Genomic DNA, 20,442 nt, shown 5'->3' on the forward strand with positions numbered 1-20,442 from the left:
AAATATACAAACATTGAATACAATCATGTTAACGTAGCAAAGCTGCAGTAAATCACTTTTGAAAAAAATAATAATAATAAGTTAACTGTTGTAGTAGACAAATGCTATAAAAAAAAGAGAGAACGAAACGGAGAAACGCAGCAAGCTAACAGGCTTGAATAAAAAGAAAGGGAAAAAATATGCATTGGTGCACAAATGCATAAGCATTCGCTGAAAACTACAACACTGACTAACAGCTGTTATTCGCTGCTTTTAGAGTTAGTGTTTGACGCAGTTCGCAACCGTTTTAATTGAACTGATTCTGTGGGGGTGATTGCGCAACCTGATGCTCGCGAGTCGCATCAGAACAGATGTAGTGCGACTGTCCCGAAGTTAGCAAACAAACAGTTTACACAATAGCACTTCATTAAACTATACCATTTTCATATGATGAGGATATACGGGTTTTGCTTACCGTGCTGATGTTTCGCCTTCATCCGTAACACCAGTGTGTTTTCTTTTCATGTGCTCGTGCATCACTGTGGTACTTCCATGCCACACAAGCTAAGCTTTGCATAGCTTGCAGGTAACAGTCTTCTGTGTTGCGTTTAATATAAAATGCTCTAAAGCCTTGGATGACTTGGGACGCACACTTTTTCCTGCTGCCGGTTGATCTGTACTCTCCGCCATATCGCGTACGTTATCTTGCCGTCACGAACGGCTGTCATGTGCGTGGGTAAAATTTACCCGCTGGCGCTTTTAGGTATACAGCGACCCCTGGCGGTTCTAGTGTTAAATAGATGGTGCTAAGGCGTGCTCAACAAAATAGTGCTTTTAGAGATGCGCTGATATTAAAGTTCTGACTGGTAATTATTTTTAAGCTACGGCTATACCGATAAATAAATAAAAATGAAATTGAAATGATAAGAAATTTTTTTTTTTAAATCACAGTTTCCTCAAAAATATTAAGCAGCACACCTGTTTTCAGTACTGATAAAATAGATTTTAAATTGTAATAATATTCCACAATATTATTGTTTTTCCTATATTTTCATAAAATAGAGACTTCTTTCAAAAAGATTAAAATATCTGACCCCAAACTTTTTTAAGTAGTACTTTGCTAAATACTTTATTAAGTTACTTAATGGACAATTTTGGACATGTTTTAGGTTGACTTGAAATAAAAATGCAAGCTATTTGTAGTTCTGCTTTACTGTGCACAGTATATAGTTATATATATTTTGATATAAGATATATATTTTGTGGGTAATTCTGTTGCAGAGTTGTAGTTAGGGATGATAATGTGCAATAAATACTGTTGACAGTTGCAGTCTGTACCTCTGCTGCAAAAGGAGACATGGACCAATGCCACAGGCAACGACGGAAAGTGAAAGGGAAACACTGTGTGTGTGTGTGTGTGTGTGTGTGTGCGTGCGTGTGTGCGTGTGTGCGTGTGCGTGTAAGCTCCTAAAGTAGGTCCACATGTCTCTCCCAGTTATGCCTAAATAGCAAAGGTCAAGGTTCCTGAATCTTAGGCCACGAACCTTGACCTTTTGTTATTGCACATTTCCCTCCGTCTGCCAGATCTTCTGTTCTCTCACACACAGACTCCGATTCTGTATTATCATCATCCATGGTCCAAGAGACAGCCAACCAGCATGTTTTAATATGCGTACATGTATGTACAGATACCGATATACATCCTAAATGTGTTCCGTCACACTCACATACACAAACACACACACACCATTGCATTAGATTCATGTGAGTGCTGGTTAAGGAAAGCACTAAAACATGTATAAGATGAGATTGTGAAAGCACAATAGTGAAGAGCATGCATGATGAATGATGTCAATGTGCATAACTCTGAGCCTGCATTGTCTATGCAAATGGGTTATTGACATAATAAGCTTTTTGTTTAGTGGATCATACATGAAAGCACAAAAGTCTGTTAAAATTGTTCTTATGCTCTAAAAAATGCTGGGTTAAAAACAATGCTGGATTCGTTTTAAGCCAGCCATTTAGTCATTTTTAAACAATAGTTGAGTTAAATAAAACTACCCAGAAGGTTGGGTTAAACATTTAAGTCGCTGGGATTGTCCATATTTCACCCAGCGCTGGGTTGTATTTAACACACCATTTTTTACATTGATTGTACATTGTACATTGATTTTGAATGGTTAATAAGATTAATTGTATCAACTTTTAGAAGAATACTAGCTATAGATTAGCCTCAAAACTAACAGACATGGACTACAAACAAAATGTACTTGTTTCTTGTCATATATCTAATAACGTCAAGTGAAGCTATGCTTAAAACAGATTTAACCATCTTACAGAAACATTTCACACAAATGTATAGCGACTCTTTTCTCTCTTTTTCCATCTTGGTTTCTTTATTCCTGTCTCTCTGTCTTTCACACATATACAGTCCTCTAATCTCTCTTTATCACACGTTCTCACACATTCTCACACATTCTCTGGCATTGAATTAGTGAGTTCATTGCTATGTAAAGGAGACCAGTGGGGTTTAACCTACTTAGTACGCCTTTTAATAATGTATGAGTGAGATTTGAGAGCCGTGTGCAGCACAATAAGGTATCTTCACTTGCTCTTTTTCGGTTTTGATCTCTCCCTCTTGCTGCCTCCTTTTTCTACTTTTTCTCTCAGTTTCTCATTCCCGCTTTGAGCGGTACCCCCATGATGCCCTGCATGCCTTCAGGGAGATTCATAATCCATATTCCATATGGGAGGATATTTGAATTAGATTTATTTGTGCAGTATTTCTATATCTGTTGTGTAGTCTGGAGGATGGATGGGTAGAGTCGAGCAGAAAGACGTGAGATAGGGTAATACAAATGGACTTGGAAGGTAAGGACAGATAGACGCTGGGATGGTGAAGCAGCAGACGTACTGATTACAGATAGACAGATTTCTTGCTCATCACTGGTTCTTCAGACAGTGTTTTTCCTCCTCCACCTCACAGTTCGTGCTCTCACATTTCCAGGTTATGCCCAGATAGATAGTGTTAATGAGGGATTCTGACAGACGGTCTGTGTGAAGATCCTGCTCTGTGTTCCTGAGGGATCTCCTCAGTTAACAAGCTCACTGGGGAAGACCTTGGCAGCATTTTCCCACGCTGTCAAGCCGAGTTCAGTGTTTAAGAACGGGCCCTGAGTGTTAAAATTGCAGTCTTTGCCTCTTTCTTTCTCTAATTTCTCAGTTTATTTGCACTCTGTCTGAGGTATGGTGTCAAACTGGATGTATTGTGATGTTCTAGATGTCTGTCAGCGAAACTTTAAGAATGGAGAATACATTCCTATGGTTAGTAAGACCAGAGAATTTAGCAATCATATCTAATCTGAGTGCGGTCTGTGATGTATCACACTGTATAATATGGGTTATTGGTTTTTCAATGGCCAGTACTGATAACGATATTTAGAAGGGTGGCCAATGAGTAGTCAGATTTTTTTGGGTGGAGATTTATTTCTGTGGAGATTTAGGGGAAATTCTGTGGAACATGATATTGTGTTGAACAGAGCTGAGGTGGTACCGATCATTCAACATTATGAATAATGGCCATTAGAACTGGTCCTTTGCAAAAGCTCCACCCTCTTGTTGCTAACTCAGACAAGCATTATAGAACATCCCATAGAAATGAACTGAAGGTTTCCAAACCTTTTCAGTAAACTGTGCTCATGATGTGTTAAAATAGTTACGATTCTTATGTGGGTTTAATGAATTAACATTGAAAATATATATTTTTTCTTTTTTTAAAAGAATGGTGAAATTAGTGACATGGTTAGTGATAAGCAAATGCTTCTAACAGTCAACTGAAAAGTGAATAGCCTCTTGTGAAAGCAGTTAGAAGTGATAGCAGAAGTTTAAGTCAACACAACTGTGCCTAATGTAACTACAATACGTTCTCTACTGGTAATGTGGACTCTTTAGTTACTATTGACACTAACATGACATGAATTAATATGTAAATTGTTAATTTAGTAACTGTAATTTACGTACTGTAGGAGCAACCGTCACACTGCACACTACCGTCCAAATGTCTGTGGTCAGTAAGATTTTTTTTTTTAAAGAAATTAATACTATTTTTTCAGCAAGGACACATTAAATTGATCAAATTTAACAGTAACGACATTTGTAATGTTGCAAAATGTAATTTCAGATTAATTGTTATTTTGAACTTTAGATTTATCAAAGAAAAAAATGAAATCACAATTGCTACAAAAATATTAAGCAGCGCTGTTTTCTGTTTTCAACATTGATGGTACATGTTTCTTGAGCACCAAATCAGCATATCAGAATGATTTTTGAAGGATCATGTGACACTGAAGACTGGAATAATGGCAGCTTTTAAAATGATATTTGAAAGTATAATAATATTTAATATTCAAATAGAAAACAATTATTTTTATTACAGTTATTACAGTTTTTACAGCATTCCTGATCAAATAGCAGCTTTGTTGAGCATAAGAGACTTTAAAAAAAAAAAAACGTTTGAATGGTATAGATGTTCTTTTAGGAATGAAGACTGACACATAATTTAATCCACACCATGTACTTATCAGGAATTATTTAAAGATTTGGAAAAGCATGTATGATATAATAACAGCAAAATAAAATTAAATGAAAAATTTTACTTTATTTAAAATATTGGTAAACAGCAAAAGTGCATTATCCATTGACTAGACACTTTTTTGGGGCCGATATATATTTGTCACAACTCTATACAGAAGGATTTAAAATGCATGCACGCAAACACATCTGACAACTAAAAAATGTCCTCTTCTCTGTTCCTTTCCACTCTTTTTCTGTCTTTCCTAGGTCACTGTGTTGGACTGCCTCGTTTGGACAGGTTTGACCCGAGAGCAGTTTGTCACCCCCGGAGCACTGCTTCTCATTTCCTCTTGTGTCATATCGCCCTAGTCCGTCCTGCTGAAACCGGGTGGATTTGAGTGAGATCAGGCTCTTGTGAAGAGTAACAACCCTGTCAAACAGTGCTGGAATTTACTCAACACACTTTTATTCCAAGAGAACTTTGGGATTGTATCCAGAAAGTTACATAACACCAAAACAAAGAGCGCTACACCTGTGAGCCGTACACTTTGATCGAATGGCGTCATAACCACTCACACGCACCCTGGATCACCAGTCATTAACCTGTTTCTGTCTTACAGCCACAATAGCAAGCACTCGCACAGACAATCGCAGACAAATCTCTCCTAGCTGGATTACCAAAAGTAGCTCATGATGGGAAAGTAGACATCCGGCAACACGGATAACCTGCACAGAGGTCTGGGACTCAGTGTTGTATCTGAGCGTGCCATGTCTGGAAACGGCAACCCCTGCCCCAGCCCCGGAGGTCTGGGCACCCATTTAGGGGGCTTCCCTATGACGCACTACCCTTACTTCTTTCCTCATATGCTAGGAGGGCTCTCCCCTCCAGCGCTTTCAGGACTTCCTGTCAGTGGATACAGCACTCCATCTCCTGCAAGTGAGTACCCTTTTTTTCTGGTGTGAAACTTCTGTGTCTTGCTATCAGCCAATGCATTCAGGTGTGACACACTTAAAGACATTTACATTTACATTTATTCATTTGGCAGACGCTTTTATCCGAAGCGACTTACAGTTGTGAAATACAACAAGCGATGTATCATAAGATGACAATGAACATGAGAAGTGCCCGTTATACAAGGTTTCAGTCATCGTTCAAAATAGTAAAAAGCTAGGACTAGAGGATAATAAGAAAACAGAAAATGTGAAGGCATAGCATTTTTTTCTTAATTATTATTGTTATTGGAGGCAGTTAGATGCTCACGGAAGAGATGAGTTTTCAGTTGTTTCTTGAAGATTGTGAGGGATTAGGCTGTTCGGATGGAGTTAGGTTTACCGACCGCAGGCTTCTGGAGGGGATGCAGATGCATAGAAGAGAGCGGAGGTAAGGTGCGGAGCCTGTGCAGTTCTGCAGGCAAGCAAGTTCTGTAGCAAATCTTGAACTTGATGCGAGCCGCGACTGGAAGCCAATGCAGAGAGATGAGAAGCGGTGTGACATGGGCTCTCTTGGGCTTATTGAAAACGAGACGTGCTGCTGCATTCTGAATCATTTGCAGAGGTCTGATTGCACATGTTGGAAGTCCAGCCAGAAGAGCATTGCAATATTCCAACCTAGAAATGACAAGCGGCTGGACGAGAAGCTGTGTTGCATGCTCTGCTAGGAAGGGTCTGATAAAGAATGGTGCATGGTGTATTGTGAAAAGTACAAGACGTACGTACTAAATAAACTCCTGTTACCTGATGTTTATCATGCAAAGCGGCACAGCACATTTAAACCTAAAAGAAACAGTTCACCCAAAAATGAAAATGATGTCTTTTTTTTTTAAATATAGTTTACTTTCTCCATACTGTAGTTCATAGAATGGAGGCCAGTTTCTGCCTCAGCCTACTCTACAGGGTAATTTTATATTTCAAAATGTGACTATCACAATTGTGACTTTTTTTATTTTAAAAAATATCTCTCAGTTGCAAAGTTATCTTTTTTTTTAAACTATTTTATGCCACAGTGACCAGGGACTAACAAGCTCCAGAAAGGATGAAAAAATATAGCGCTAAATGCATTACCTCTCAAAATTTGAGAGTCAATGAGATTTTTTAGAATCTTTTTGAAAGAAGTATTTTATGCTCACCAAGGCTGAATTTTATTTGATGTATTTTTTTATTTTAATATATTTTGAAATGTATCTTATTTCTGTGATCCTTCAGAAATCTTTATAATATGCTGATTCGATGCTGATTATCAATGTTGAAAACAGTTGTGCTGCTTAATATTTTTGTGGAAACCGTGATATTTTTTTCAGGATTCTTTGATGAATAGATGATTACACTCCTATCAAATGAAATCTTCTGTGTGATGACCAGTTGCAAAGTTATCTTTTTTTTAAAACTATTTTATGCCACAGTGACCAGGGACTAACAAGCTCCAGAAAGGATGAAAAAATATAGCGCTTAAATGCATTACCTCTCAAAATTTGAGAGTCAATGAGATTTTTTAGAATCTTTTTGAAAGAAGTATTTTATGCTCACCAAGGCTGAATTTTATTTGATGTATTTTTTTATTTTAATATATTTTGAAATGTATCTTATTTCTGTGATCCTTCAGAAATCTTTATAATATGCTGATTCGATGCTGATTATCAATGTTGAAAACAGTTGTGCTGCTTAATATTTTTGTGGAAACCGTGATATTTTTTTCAGGATTCTTTGATGAATAGATGATTACACTCCTATCAAATGAAATCTTCTGTGTGATGACAGAATTCTATTTTTTTGGGTGAACTGTCTCTTTAAGATTGAGTTTTATCTAAAAACCAGAGGGGTAGTAGTAGCTGTGATTGGTCTTTTACATATGTGCTCGCTACAGTTTAATTAAGGGATGTAAATCTGTTCTTGACAATATGGTGACTGCTGTTTTTGTGTGTAATTTACAAATCACCCACTGATCATATTAAGCCTTAGGAGACCCTTGATTAAATACTGTTAAAGTCCAGCTTTAATTTTTAAACAACCACTATGGGACCATTTTAAAAACCCGTTGTTGGAGATATAGTCTAGCTTTCATAACTGTGGAATTTGTCTCTTCATATTTTTTGAAAATCTATTTCAGCATAGCTTGTGTGTGCATAAATGTATGAAATACGGTTTAAATCTATATGTTAGAGTGACTGACTATTTAAAATCCCTCTGAAGTTTTGGTTCATTGGTGCTTGTGATCTGACAGATGTTTTTATGCTCAACTTTATGCTCTTCTCCGCTAACATGCATTAAATTTGATTATAGCCCAAACACATTATCCTGCTGTTCCATAAGACCTTGATGTGTCAGATCTCATTGGTTTATTCAGGTTATCTCTGCTATCTGTTGTTTGGCCTGTTCTGCACTTTGAGGTGCAAAAACCACCGGAATGTTCCTGGGCAAAACTGAGATGCCATGCTGCCCACAGTGCCTGGGGTTATGAACGCCCTTATGTGAACTAGACCTGTATGTGTTAGCTCGGGTCTGTTTGTGCATGCGAGATTTGCATGCGAGTACTTGATGATTACTGAATGAAACATTAAAAAGCATGGTTTCTTCATAGCTTCTTAGCAATAGTATTTCTTGACAATATTTGAGATATATTTTGATATTTGTGTCAAGTTTAAGTAAGCCCGTTCATTAGGGATGTAACGATTAACTGCGAGCCGGTTGAAAATCGATTCAAATATGTGACGATTCAAATCGGTTGAGATGCTAAACAAATCGCGATTCATTTAGGTGTAGGAGTTTATATGAATGCATGTCTGAGGGAAACTTACTGTCTTTAGAAAAGTTTAGATGGTATTTTTTCTTTTCATCTTGCCTCTGTATAACGCATATTAAAGAAAGAGCAGTAATATGCAAGTGCTATATTAGTATATTATTATAGTGTTATATTTCAATTTCACAAAGAAATGTGCAGCATTTTGTCCAAGCAATAATAAAAGGACACATTTAATTTATAATTTGTCTTAAATCTCATTTTGTTAAAAAAAATTATAATAACCGTGAATCGAATCGAATCGTGAAATCAAAATCGTGAATCGAATCGAATCGAATCGTGAGTTGAGTAAATCGTTACATCCCTACCATTCATAGGTCATTTCCACAGAAAAAAATTTAAATTGCTGCACTTTCAAAACATCAGTTTGTTTGCGTATCCCAACCAGCCCAAAGAAACACTGGCTCAACCAATAGTGTGAATTTGCGGGCAGGACTACATTTTTAAGTACAGTAGACAAGACATGCCAAAACTTGAATGAAAACAGCCAATTGGAGTAATGACGCAAATCACAGAATTAAAAATGACAGTTTGAACTGATTCACAGAAAAGAACCAAACTCTTACTCTATTTTTGCTACTGCTATTAAAGAAAACAGCCATTTTGAGTAATGACACAAATCACTGAATCAAACGTTTTAATTGATTCATTTTAAGAATGACCGTTTGAAATGATTCAAACACGTAAATAAACCAAACTCTTATGCCAATTTTTGCTACTGATGTTTAAATCTGAGATGCTATTAAAATACTGTCACAAAACTTGGAGAATTTAGTGGCCAAATAAAAAGTGCATGTAAATCATCACAGTGTTTACTATGCTGCTTATTTTATTTCATGCAAAATCATCAAACTTACAGCATAGATATTAATATATTGGCAAGCAAGACCATAATGAGTAAATTATACAGCAGGACGATTTCTAGTCCTATCTTCAGTCGTAGCTTTCCAATCAACCCTGGCGAGAGGAAGAGTTGTCGTGTTGTTCTGTGATCTGTGGAGACATTCCCGTCCACTTTGCACACTTGAAACGACAGTACATAATGTTTTGACTCTGTGGGTGGGAGTGCATCTACTGATGCAGTGGCTGCCACCAACCGCCGTCGGCAGGGAGGCTTTGGCAGTCAGTCAGCGGCAGCTCTCTTCTGGGCCCGGAGCTACTAATGTGCCTCTCTGCATAGTGCTATATGACAAACAACCCTCTGACGCTCTCGGGGGCTAATTATTACACACCCCCTGCTGACTTGCAGAAAGACTCCGCACGTTGTCAGGCGAGAAAAGGCGTGCAGCAAAAATTTGGTGCCCCATGTGAGAAAAGGGGGTTGGGGGGTGTTGTGGGAATGTTATTATTTTGCTTCCAGAGGATGATGCAAAAGTTTGCATGGGATGACCTCTGGTAAACCTATTAGTCAGGGAGACATCGTGAAACCCAAATAAGTTTGCTGGTTTGGCTTTGGGTGGTGTATTTGCATGAGGTCCAAATAAGAGAACACGGATCGATAGTGTGCATAGCATTTATTTATCATCTTGCACAAGAGGTGGGATATGGAATATGGATGGATATGGAGGTGCCTGTTATTGTCGAGCTCTCCTAACTTGACTTAAACAGCCACTAGAAGGAATCCCCAAGGTGCTTCTTGTCACTTTCCGTGCTGTAATGATGTGTCAACTGCCAGGCACAGAATTCAAGCAGCTGCAAGGTACGGTGATTAGATTTGGGCTCGCGGAAGTTATGCAGAGCTAGCAGACTTCAACCTCCAATTTGGGCATCTTAGTTAGCATGATATGTGAGTGTTTCAGTGTGGTTTCTAGAAAGGAAGTTGAAAGGTGGACGTCTGTCCTTCTAATAAAGACTGAAAGTGAGTCTAAGTCTGATTCTCATGTATGTACAAAGTTTATTAGTCTCGGCACTGCAGTTATGAATTGCTCAGCTCTCACGAGAGGCTTTGTACACTAAAAAAGCAAGTGACCAGATTTCACAAAGTGTGAGTGAATTATGACATGAATGACTCGGCCCTTTTTGAACACTTCTGGGGTCTGCTAGACTCAATTGGTTTCCGTTAGTGTCTGGCCTGGAAAATGTTATTTTTTGCAATTCAGCATACTGCACTGCCAAAACTGTGCTTCCAAAATGCACATGACATTTCCAGAAGTGTCATGCAGTGTGAAGTTGCTGTACTTCATCTAAAAGCTAACAAAATCTTTCTAATTTATTTATTGGTAATAGTTTGGATGGCCTGCAACGTGCAATATTTGTACAATTGTGTATGTGTAAATGTAATATTAGCAAATTTATTTGTCACCCATGTAACAAATCTAGAGGTCTGTTTAGTTGTGGGTAGTTGAAGAATTAACACATTTATTTATGTATGTATGTATGTATTTATTTGTTTGTTTTATGAATAACATTTGTTATATATTTGTAAATAACATTTTTGTTATTTATAAATAACAAATTAACATTTACTTATAAAAACACATTTGTTATTTATAAATAAAACATTTATTCTTATTTATAAATAACTTTTAAATAATTGACCAATTTATTTTTCTAAATAACTATTTATTTGTTTATACATAATTACCATCTATGTTATTTAATAAAGCCAGTTAATAAATAAATAAATAAATAAATGTGTTATTTGTCATGGTTCAAATTTGAATCTCTCCTTTGCTACCTTTCAGTTCAACTGATTTGAGAGACTTCTTCAAGGAGCGGGGTAACTAATGATGTTGCTAATCTCCACATCATGGACTATATAGGTTATTTTTTTGGTTTTGTTTTGTTTTGTTTTGTTTTTTGCATGCTCTTGGTGCAGTCATCACAGCTATGTGTCAGTTAATGCAATGCAACTGACCTCACTCTAACTAACTGCAATTAAGATACTGATGCATGTAGATGTCAATAAGTTACACTCTATGTTAAGATATGTCTGCTAGTCTCTACTGTCACACTGTGTGTGTGTGTGTGTGTGTGTGTGTGTGCTCAGCTTCTCAGTTTCCAGCAGTGGTAGCGGGGCTTGTGCAGGTTAATGCAGTGTTAAGCTGATCAGACCTGCCAGGTGTCGTGGTCTGCTCGGTCCTCCAGACGGCTTTTCACAAATCTGGGCTGCTGCGTTTTTTAGTATAACCCTAATCCTTGATAGCTCAATTTCCTTGGATTCAAACTTCTATTCTGCCACCAGCCTCCCCAAGCGCCACTTGAGTTAAATATAGAACGCCGTTTAATGCCACAAAGTGGTTAGCATCAGCTACCAACAACCCCTGCCTGCTTCCCTCCAGGGTCCCTGCAGAAAGAAAAAGCACAGAAATATTCAAAGCACGGCAACTGTGCTCCATTCTGTGGGGAAATGCAGACGACTCTCCTTGGTTCGGTTTATTAATTTTTGATATGTTGTTGCTGCTGTGTTTCATTGGCTTTTCGTATGCAAAAGCAGCAGTAGCATGAGTTAACTAATGCGACACAAATGTCTTTTTATACTACTTCATTTCACTCAATGTTTAGGTGACCTTTAGCCTTCTAGCGTGGCTGTGCTGTGTTGAAGCATTTTCATGTTTGAGATGCATGACTAATGTAACATAAAACGTTAAGTGCCTCTCAGCGTTGTATGCACCTCATGTCTCTACTTATGTCTTAGTTTATATTGTTACTAAAAGCTTACAGCACTGTTAGTAAGCTTAACATAGGTTCCTAAGTAGAACATACTGGATCAATGCCTTTGTTGGTCCTGGAAGTGGAATTTATTTATTTATTTTTTGATATAGTGGATATTTTTTGGCCAATACTGGGTGTCTATTTTAGTTTTTTAAATAGTACTGGATAGTTATTGGTCAAAACATTTATTTATTTTTTAATTGTTATTGGATATTTATTAGCCGTTTCTCAATAGTTCGAACTAGGGAGGACACAAGTCTGGTAATTCTTCAAATGGAACAGTAGCGTACTTGATAACGTCACTCAGCTCGCCTTGGCTACTCCAGTTATCCTCACTGTATGTATGTTTACAATAAAATGAAATATGTTATCAAACACCACTGCCTCTTTTTGTTTTCATTTAAACATATTAATAGCCACAAAAATGTAGTTCAGGCAACACTATACTTAACATGTATACTTAACAAAACAAAATATAAAACACAACGTTTACATTTTCATTTAAAAAATATAAAACATATTAATATGTGGTTCATGCAATATGTGCACATATTGTCAGACTTTTGGACCCGTTTTGCCCCCGTAGTTCTTCCTGTGTTTCCTTAGATGGTCTTTTTCCTGTTCTTGCTTATTTTGATTGCCCTGTGTTTAAAAGCCCCAGTCTGTTCAGTTTGGTTTTGTCGGGTCTACTTGTTGTGAACGTCATCCTTGTGCTCTGTGTCTCCCTATTGGATCATTAAAAGACTCTCGTTCTGTGAAATCTCCACATCTCCTCGTTTCCTCGTGCCCGTGCTCCAGCGAATTGTGGCACATATACTCTGATTATCTTCACTGTATTTATATGCATAATAAAATTAAATATGACCAAGCACAACTCTGCCACTTTTTGCTATTAGTTTTATAATGTCTTGATGCCTAAATTCACGTACAATCTATATATTTTAGTTTTTAGTTGTAGCTCTTTTCTTTCTTTTATTTTACAAAGCAGTATTGATTTATAGTAACAGCTATATATCGATCATGACCCATAACATGGAAAAGATAATTGGATTATTGGTTTCTGTCAAAATTATAATGCCAATATTGATCATTTTGTAAAGACCAATGCAAATTGATGATCAAGGAAATCATGTTATGCATGAGTGTTATGTCCATTATACAGCATATTCCCACATGACTTTTGACCTTGTGACCGAACATATCAAAACTTCTCCCGCCACGTCTGGCACTGCTCCCTGATGCTCACCAGACTGGTGGTTTGCAGTCCGTTGCCGATACAAGAGCTGCCTGTCCTACAGCAGCTGTCTGGAACACATTTTGATAGATGTCATGCTACAGTCGTTCACTCACAGTTGTGTGTGTGAGGAGATGGGTCTGTCAAAGGGTCCCTGGTTTCTCTCTGGCTCCTGGAAGTGTGAAAATGCTCTGCTCTGGCAGTGGCTGCCCATGTCGTTTAGCTTTAGGATGTCATCAGGATTCCCATCTCCTCTGAATGAGGAGCAGACCACCATTGTTTGTCAAGCCTGCTGTTTCTACTCCTCGTCACAGTGGATTTTTTTTCTTGGTGCTGCCAATGTGGATGATGGATCTGCATCTGGCAGCCTCTGCCTGGGACGAGCCTGTGTTGGGCGTTCAGCCTGCGGGCTTGTCAGGGTGATATTTATGTCTCCTAACCTTCCAACCAGGGCCACCATGTCACTAGTTCAATCATATGTAGGTTAGGGTGTTTAATCACACTTCAGTTGCTTATGGCAGCTATTGGAATAATTAGTCTTGAGTAGTAATTTGCATAAATTTTGATAAATTGCTCATCCTGCAAATGCGAAATGGAACTGTGACGCAGACCATTTGATCTACAGTGGTCAGTGCTGTGGCGTAGTGGTTAGTACATGTCAAGCTGTGGTGCTTGTGTCAGAAATGCTGGTCCGATTTATATATATATATATATATATATATTAGGGATGCACCGAAATGAAAATTCTTGGCCGAAGCCAAAGCCAAACAAAATGAAACACTGGGCCGAAGGCCGAATATGGTTTTTCATGTCTTTTTCCCCCATCTTGCCATTTTTTTTCACCATTGCATAAATTAAATAGCCAAAATGTGCTTTTTACTGTTTTGTCTTGCTTTTCAAAGAAAAAATCATTTACAAAACAACTATTTAAAAATATTTACTTAAAAATGAACATTTTTTAACATTCTAGCAGACATTATACCAATACAACACAACTTAACTTAAAATTAATAAGTTAATCATATTTTTGGGCCATTTTTTTAGACCCCCTTCTTGAATCAGGCATGTATTTTTTACTGTACAAATAAATGCAGCCTTGCTGAGCAGAAGAGACTTCTTTTAAAACATTAGAAAATATTATAGATCCCAGTCTGAACACTATGTGTGAATGTTACAATAAATGTATTAATAGAGCTGTTGTAATTTATTATTTTATTTTTTATTTTATTTTACAGAACAACAGTAAAATTACAATAATAACATTTATTAATGTTGATGGAGTTCTTGCTTTTTTCTCAGCTTTTATTTTTGGCAGAAACCCGCAGGAAGACCTCAGTGCTTCTTTTTGTTGACAAATGATTCTCATTACGAATTTGGGAAGACGTTTGTTGCACGTATCGCATTGTCACATGCCTTGTAAAAATTCATAAAAATGTTACTGAGCAGCTGACGAGTAATACCGTTTCAGCGCAGATTTTCCTCACGCTTTGGACTTTGAACCCTGCCGCCGCGAGCTCGTGCAGCGCTGTTTGAATACATGCAATTCGTGCTTGTATTACAAAACATAACATTATGCAGTTGATTTAATTGTTTAAGGGCATTTCGAGATTTCAATCATCGTACAGTAACCAGCAACAACCACCCTTCCTCTTCTCATCGAATACATGCGTTGCAGTACTAAACAGTCTCTCGCTGTCGGTGCTTATAATGATTTTTGCGTCTTTCTCGGACAGCTTTAAATGTTTCCACACTGCCGTCATGTTTGCTGCATTAGCGAGCACCTCTATTTGATCGCGTCACGTCATTGTTCGGTACAATTTATTCTGTCTTTTCGCTTATTCGGTTATATTTTCGTAATATTTTCGGTTGCCGAACAATCGGTGCATCCCTAATATATGTACATATATAAATTGCATAATGGTACAAAAAATAGTTCTACTGTATGTTTTAAAAAAAATTGTTGTCAAATGCACCTGTTTCAGTGCTTGGATAAGGAAATGGCAGAGAAGAGTACCTTTGAAGCCGGGAGAATTGTCACTGCTCATTTCTGTGTGTCTAACATGGCCGCCCTTCTCTAGATGCCCGGAGCAATGGAGCGATCTCATGACAATCACACTGTCACAGTTCACTCATGTCTGAGACCAGCATGGCTGTCATTTTTTGAGCAGTCTGATTTGATGCGTGCTGATGTTGTTTACTTGCACCTGGCTTTACCGCTCAGCACATTCATTTCACAGTCCGGCTCCGATCTGCAGGCATCGGTTTGGCCCAATCAGTAGTTTTATAAACATGAGTAGATATTGGTAGATATTATTCAGATATTCAGCTGAAGTTTATTTATTTGAGCCAATTCATGTGTTAGTGGTAGCTAACTATTCTGCATCATTTCAACCAAAAATGAAAATTCAGTCATTTACTGGCCCTCATGTCGTACCAAACCTTCAGTGGAGCACCAATGAAGGCTTTTCCATACACAAGGTCATTGTTATCTTGTCTGTCAAGGTCTATAAAGGACAAAAACACCATAAAAATAAGTCTAAATGACACGTGCTATTATTCCTTGTCTTTTAAAGCTGTTAAAATAGCTTTGTTTGAGAAACAGACCAAAACAGGAACAGACTGGTGGTGCACCATTTTTACTTCTGACACACATAATGACCTCAAACCTGACATATCTGAAGGCACCATATTTTATTTTGAACAAGGCTAATGGCTAATTTGTTAACTATTCTATGGCTTCAGAAGTCTGTTCAAATATTTGGGGTGGGTAAGATTTTTAAAAGGTTTTCAAAGTCACTGATGCTGCATTTATTTGATTGAATGCACCCTTGCTGAATAAAAGTATTGGTTTAAAAAAAATACATCTTACTGACTGACCCCAAACTTTTGAACAGTAGTGTTTAATGTGTAAGTTCAGTGAATAATTGAAAAAAATGATTGGAAAATAATTGAAATTGATAATAAATATAATTGAAAAAAATCACAGAAGTTTTATTTTTGTTGAACTATTTCATGGCTAAGAAGCTAATATTACTATTACTCAATGTTGAGTATAGAAAAGACAGTATATGATGGAGAAAAGAGCAGGAACAGTATTGTGAAATGGGCCTTGACCCTGCGTCGTGTCTAAGCATGCATGCTAACTGCTAGGCCACAGCCCTGACTAGTCTCCTCCTCCTTGTCAACATGCCAATTTACCTTAAACCCATTTAACATCAACCGCAAATGTTTGTCTTTACACGTCAGTCCACCACATACGTTCTGAGCACTAACAAGAATGCAGTTTCTTTTAAGTTGAGTTTGTGTCATGGTGTCAAGTTCAACCACAGTTCTCTTTCTACTCAATGTGAAAATGTGTTACAAGCTGTGTTACAAGTTAACTCATGCTACTGTCTTGTTGTATTTTCAGTAGTTGAGTATTGCAGTGCATCCTCAGGCCGGTCAGCATTACCATCTGATGAGTCATTGGCTCGGACTAACGGCCATATGCTGCTCGCGTGCAGCGCATCTCATGTTGGCTCAGGCGGCATCAACTGATCCCAGTGTCCACACAATGTGCAACGGGGGGCAACCAGACAGGGTGGCGACCGTGCAGCCTGCAGGCATCTTAAATCACCCTGGGTCAGGCGGCCTCTCAGAGAAGAATCTCTCCTTTGGGTCTTGAATTTCTTGCTTTTCTCTCTCTCTCTCACTCGTGCTGCATCTTCCTGACTAAATGACAGAAGCCTTTCTGACTATCGGGAACTTGACTGTTTATTTGTATTGGGTGTTTTTCTGCCTTTGTGTCTGTGTGTGTGTGACATAGAGAGCTGGCAATTGGGTGTTTCTTCAATATTGGGTTATTTTTTATTTTATTTTATTTATTTATTTATTTTTCTGTTATATTATATTAAATTTTATATTAAAACTTTTTGTTTGTTTATTTATTTATTTGATTATTTATTTGTTTTACCCTTGTTCTAGACCCAGAATTTCAATCTTAAAGGGGTCATATGATGCGATTTCAATTTTTCCTTTCTCTTGGCCATTATAAAAAGTGTACTTATTTATTTACTTACTTTTTTTACTTGCTTACAAATAAGAATATTTACACTACCTTTCAAAAGTTTGGATCACTAATACATACATAAGAGATTAATAGATTTATTCAGTAAGGATGCATTAAGTTGATCAAGTTGAAATTTTTTATGCATCAGAGAATAAGAAAACTGTGTCACAGTTTCCACAAAAAAATTTTTTTCACAACTGCTTTCAACATTGATAAAAAATGAATGTTTCTTGAGTGGCAAAGCAGCATATTAGAATGATTTCTGAAGGATCATAATGACTGGAGTAATGGCTGCTGAAAATTCAGCTTTGACATCACAGAAATAAATTACATTTTCAAATGTATTAAAATCTATTTTAAAGTCTAATAGTCATTAGTCAAATCTAATTTCATATTATTACTGTTTTTACTATATATTTTTTATCAAATATATGCGGTCTTGTTGAGCATAAGATACTTATTTAAAAAATCTTACTGGCCCCAAACTTTAGAATTATATATATAATACATTTATAGTAACTTTCTGAAATTTGAACATTGATGCAGGAGAGATCCAGGCAGATGAATTCTTTCAGTAAAATTATTGTTTATTTAAAAATAAAATCATAAATGGTAGCAATTACTGATGAAAATTATAATAAAAGATTAAAATTAATGGAAAAGATTAAAATGAATACAAAATCCAAACTGAGTATATTCTGCAAAATTTTCTAAGATATATAGCCATCTAATCTAAGTATAATAATCTTCAGAAGTCAAAAGACAAAGGCCTTTGGAGCATGTGATGAGAGAGAGTAGAAGAAAAGCTGTCTGAAAAGCCAATTGGAATAATATATATACTGTACTAGAGACTTACATGCTACTACAACATCACGAGATGTTTTGGTCTGATCTATAGACGTCAAATGAATTTATCCATTGTGTCACTATCTATACCTTGCCAACTGTTTTCTTCCATCTAAATTAACCTGAAGTTCGGAGCTCAGGTCACGTTGACATGACAATGAGGGCCATAGATAAGATCCAATAAAAGAGACAAATGTGGCTGTGGTTTTTACACCTTTTGAGCAGAACAGCAGATCTTGGCAATTTTCAAATATCAAATAGCAAATAACAGATCTTGGAAAAGAACACGTACCACAAAGGCAGAGGACAAATTTAGCAAACATCCTTGCATGTAAAAAAATATTTTTGCAGAGAGTAAGTTTCCAACATCCTATCCAGTTATCATAACAAGATGTACTTTCTTATGTCAAATGAAGAAAAATATATTACGTCAATGGAATATGCGTATTAATGGAAATAAAGAGAATAAATGAATAATACTTGAGTAAATGTGTAACATAAAACAGTAATATGACTAATATGAATATAATGTAAAAGAATCATAAAGAATAACTCTTAATGAATAGACTGTATGAATGAATATGAAAAATAAGTAAAATATAAGGATATATAAAATGCTAGCTCGGAAACTAGCTTTAGCAAGGCAGGGGACAAGTGAGACCATTTTTCTCCCAAATTTTTTCAAATGTAATCATTTCCACCACAGAAGGTTATCCAACACAATTCTTGCATCATTTAAGGTTGGAGATAATGGAAATGAATGATGGAAATGACACTGTAGTACAAATATTTATGGCAGATCAGAAAAATTACAAAAATGAATTCTTCTGTGTCCAAAGTAACGTTGCCATAGTTGATGAAACCCATTTGTAGATAAACTCTTTATAATTGAACTTTTAATAGCAGCCATTATACGTTCAGTGAGATGTGTTCAAGTACACTGCAAAGGATAATTTTAACATTGAGGACCCTTGGAACCCTCCATCATGATGGAGCTGGATGGAGAGCAGTTTTAGTATAGGAGGGGAGAGACACTATGATTCCCTTGAGAGCGGGAGGCTCTTATCATGCCTTTGGGAGAGGCCTCAGGGTGACACCGTTAAAAGGATGGCACTCCCAAGTTGCTAAAAGCCTGTTAAAGTAACTGCTTTTATTGCTCCTGTTCTGATTCCTCGCTCACAGTCTCGACCTTCATGAGTCCTAGCATTGGAAATGAGGGCAAGCATGAACACTTGGCACTGAAAGGGAGGTGTGTGTGTAGGTCAAATCAGATTAATGTAGGAGTGTGAAAAGCACAATTTCACTCGTATGCTCAGAGAAAAAGTCTTCACACTCTATAGGCCACAGAACCAGCCCACTGTTTTAATATAACATTTATGCTCATAATTAGAGTATCAGCTGAGGTGGTTTGGCTTCTGACTCATAAAAAGGCTTTTGTGTGCTTGTATATGATCAACATCTTCAATGAGTCCCATTTAAAAAACAACAAGTAAATGTCTGCTGATCAGAACACAAAGATTCATTGATTCAGTCTTGTAGTTTGCTCCTGACTCGTTTAACTTCCATAATGTGATGTGATGTGATTGATGGTGCAACAGGATATTCAGAGACAAAAAAAGAAGCATAGGACTGAACTTGATTTTGTAATTTAGGAATTGATTTGACCATGAAAAATGGGTGTTCTATACCAGAATGGAGCCAGGCCAGCCCACACGACCTATGTGATGTCATTAGAAAAGGAACATCGATTTAGAGGTAATTTAAAATTGACAAAGATTTTCTTTCTTTAGATATCATACGCAGATGAACCGTGCACATTAAGACCAAAAAAGACTATTGACAAAGTTACTTTGTAAGTGCAGTAGGTTTTGCCTTTGTTCTAAAACTTAGTGAGCTGCCTATGGAGGAACCATTTTGTGACATCATAGATGTAAACAGTGTTGTGGGTAACGCATTACAAGTAACGCGAGTTACGTAATCAGATTACTTTTTTAAAGTAACTAGTAAAGTATCGCATTACTTTTTTAATTTACAAGAAAATATCTGAGTTACTTTTTCAAAAAAGTAACGCCAATTACTTTGTTTTCCCATTTATTGACTGACAAGTCTCCTGTCCCCATACTGGGAGAAATCGGAAGTGCAGAGGAGTTGTGTGCGCTGTGTGAACATGATGTTACTGTAGTTCTAAACTAAATGAGAATGTGCATTAATTCATGTGCATTAATTCATCCAACTCACAAAAAAACAGATTTAGTATTCATCAAAATGAATTAAAACAGTGAAATGCAAACTCAGAATATGACGCAAACCTGCAAT

General features: G+C 36.9%; 1 protein-coding gene across 2 annotated transcripts in view; it reads left to right on the forward strand.

Annotated features, from left to right (window-relative positions):
* Positions 1-20,442, forward strand: part of rarab (retinoic acid receptor, alpha b) — a 133,422-nt gene that overhangs the window by 40,687 nt on the left and 72,293 nt on the right. For both annotated transcript variants that reach the window (XM_016549346.1, XM_016549347.1), the window contains one exon: positions 4,819-5,488. In XM_016549346.1, the coding sequence (XP_016404832.1) occupies positions 5,320-5,488 (169 nt within the window). In that variant the 5' untranslated portion in view covers positions 4,819-5,319. The remainder of the gene's footprint in view (positions 1-4,818; positions 5,489-20,442) is intronic.

The sequence above is a fragment of the Sinocyclocheilus rhinocerous genome, unplaced genomic scaffold (genome assembly GCF_001515625.1).
Source record: "Sinocyclocheilus rhinocerous isolate Xijiao unplaced genomic scaffold, SAMN03320098_v1.1 scaffold43, whole genome shotgun sequence".
Lineage (NCBI taxonomy): Eukaryota > Metazoa > Chordata > Actinopteri > Cypriniformes > Cyprinidae > Sinocyclocheilus > Sinocyclocheilus rhinocerous.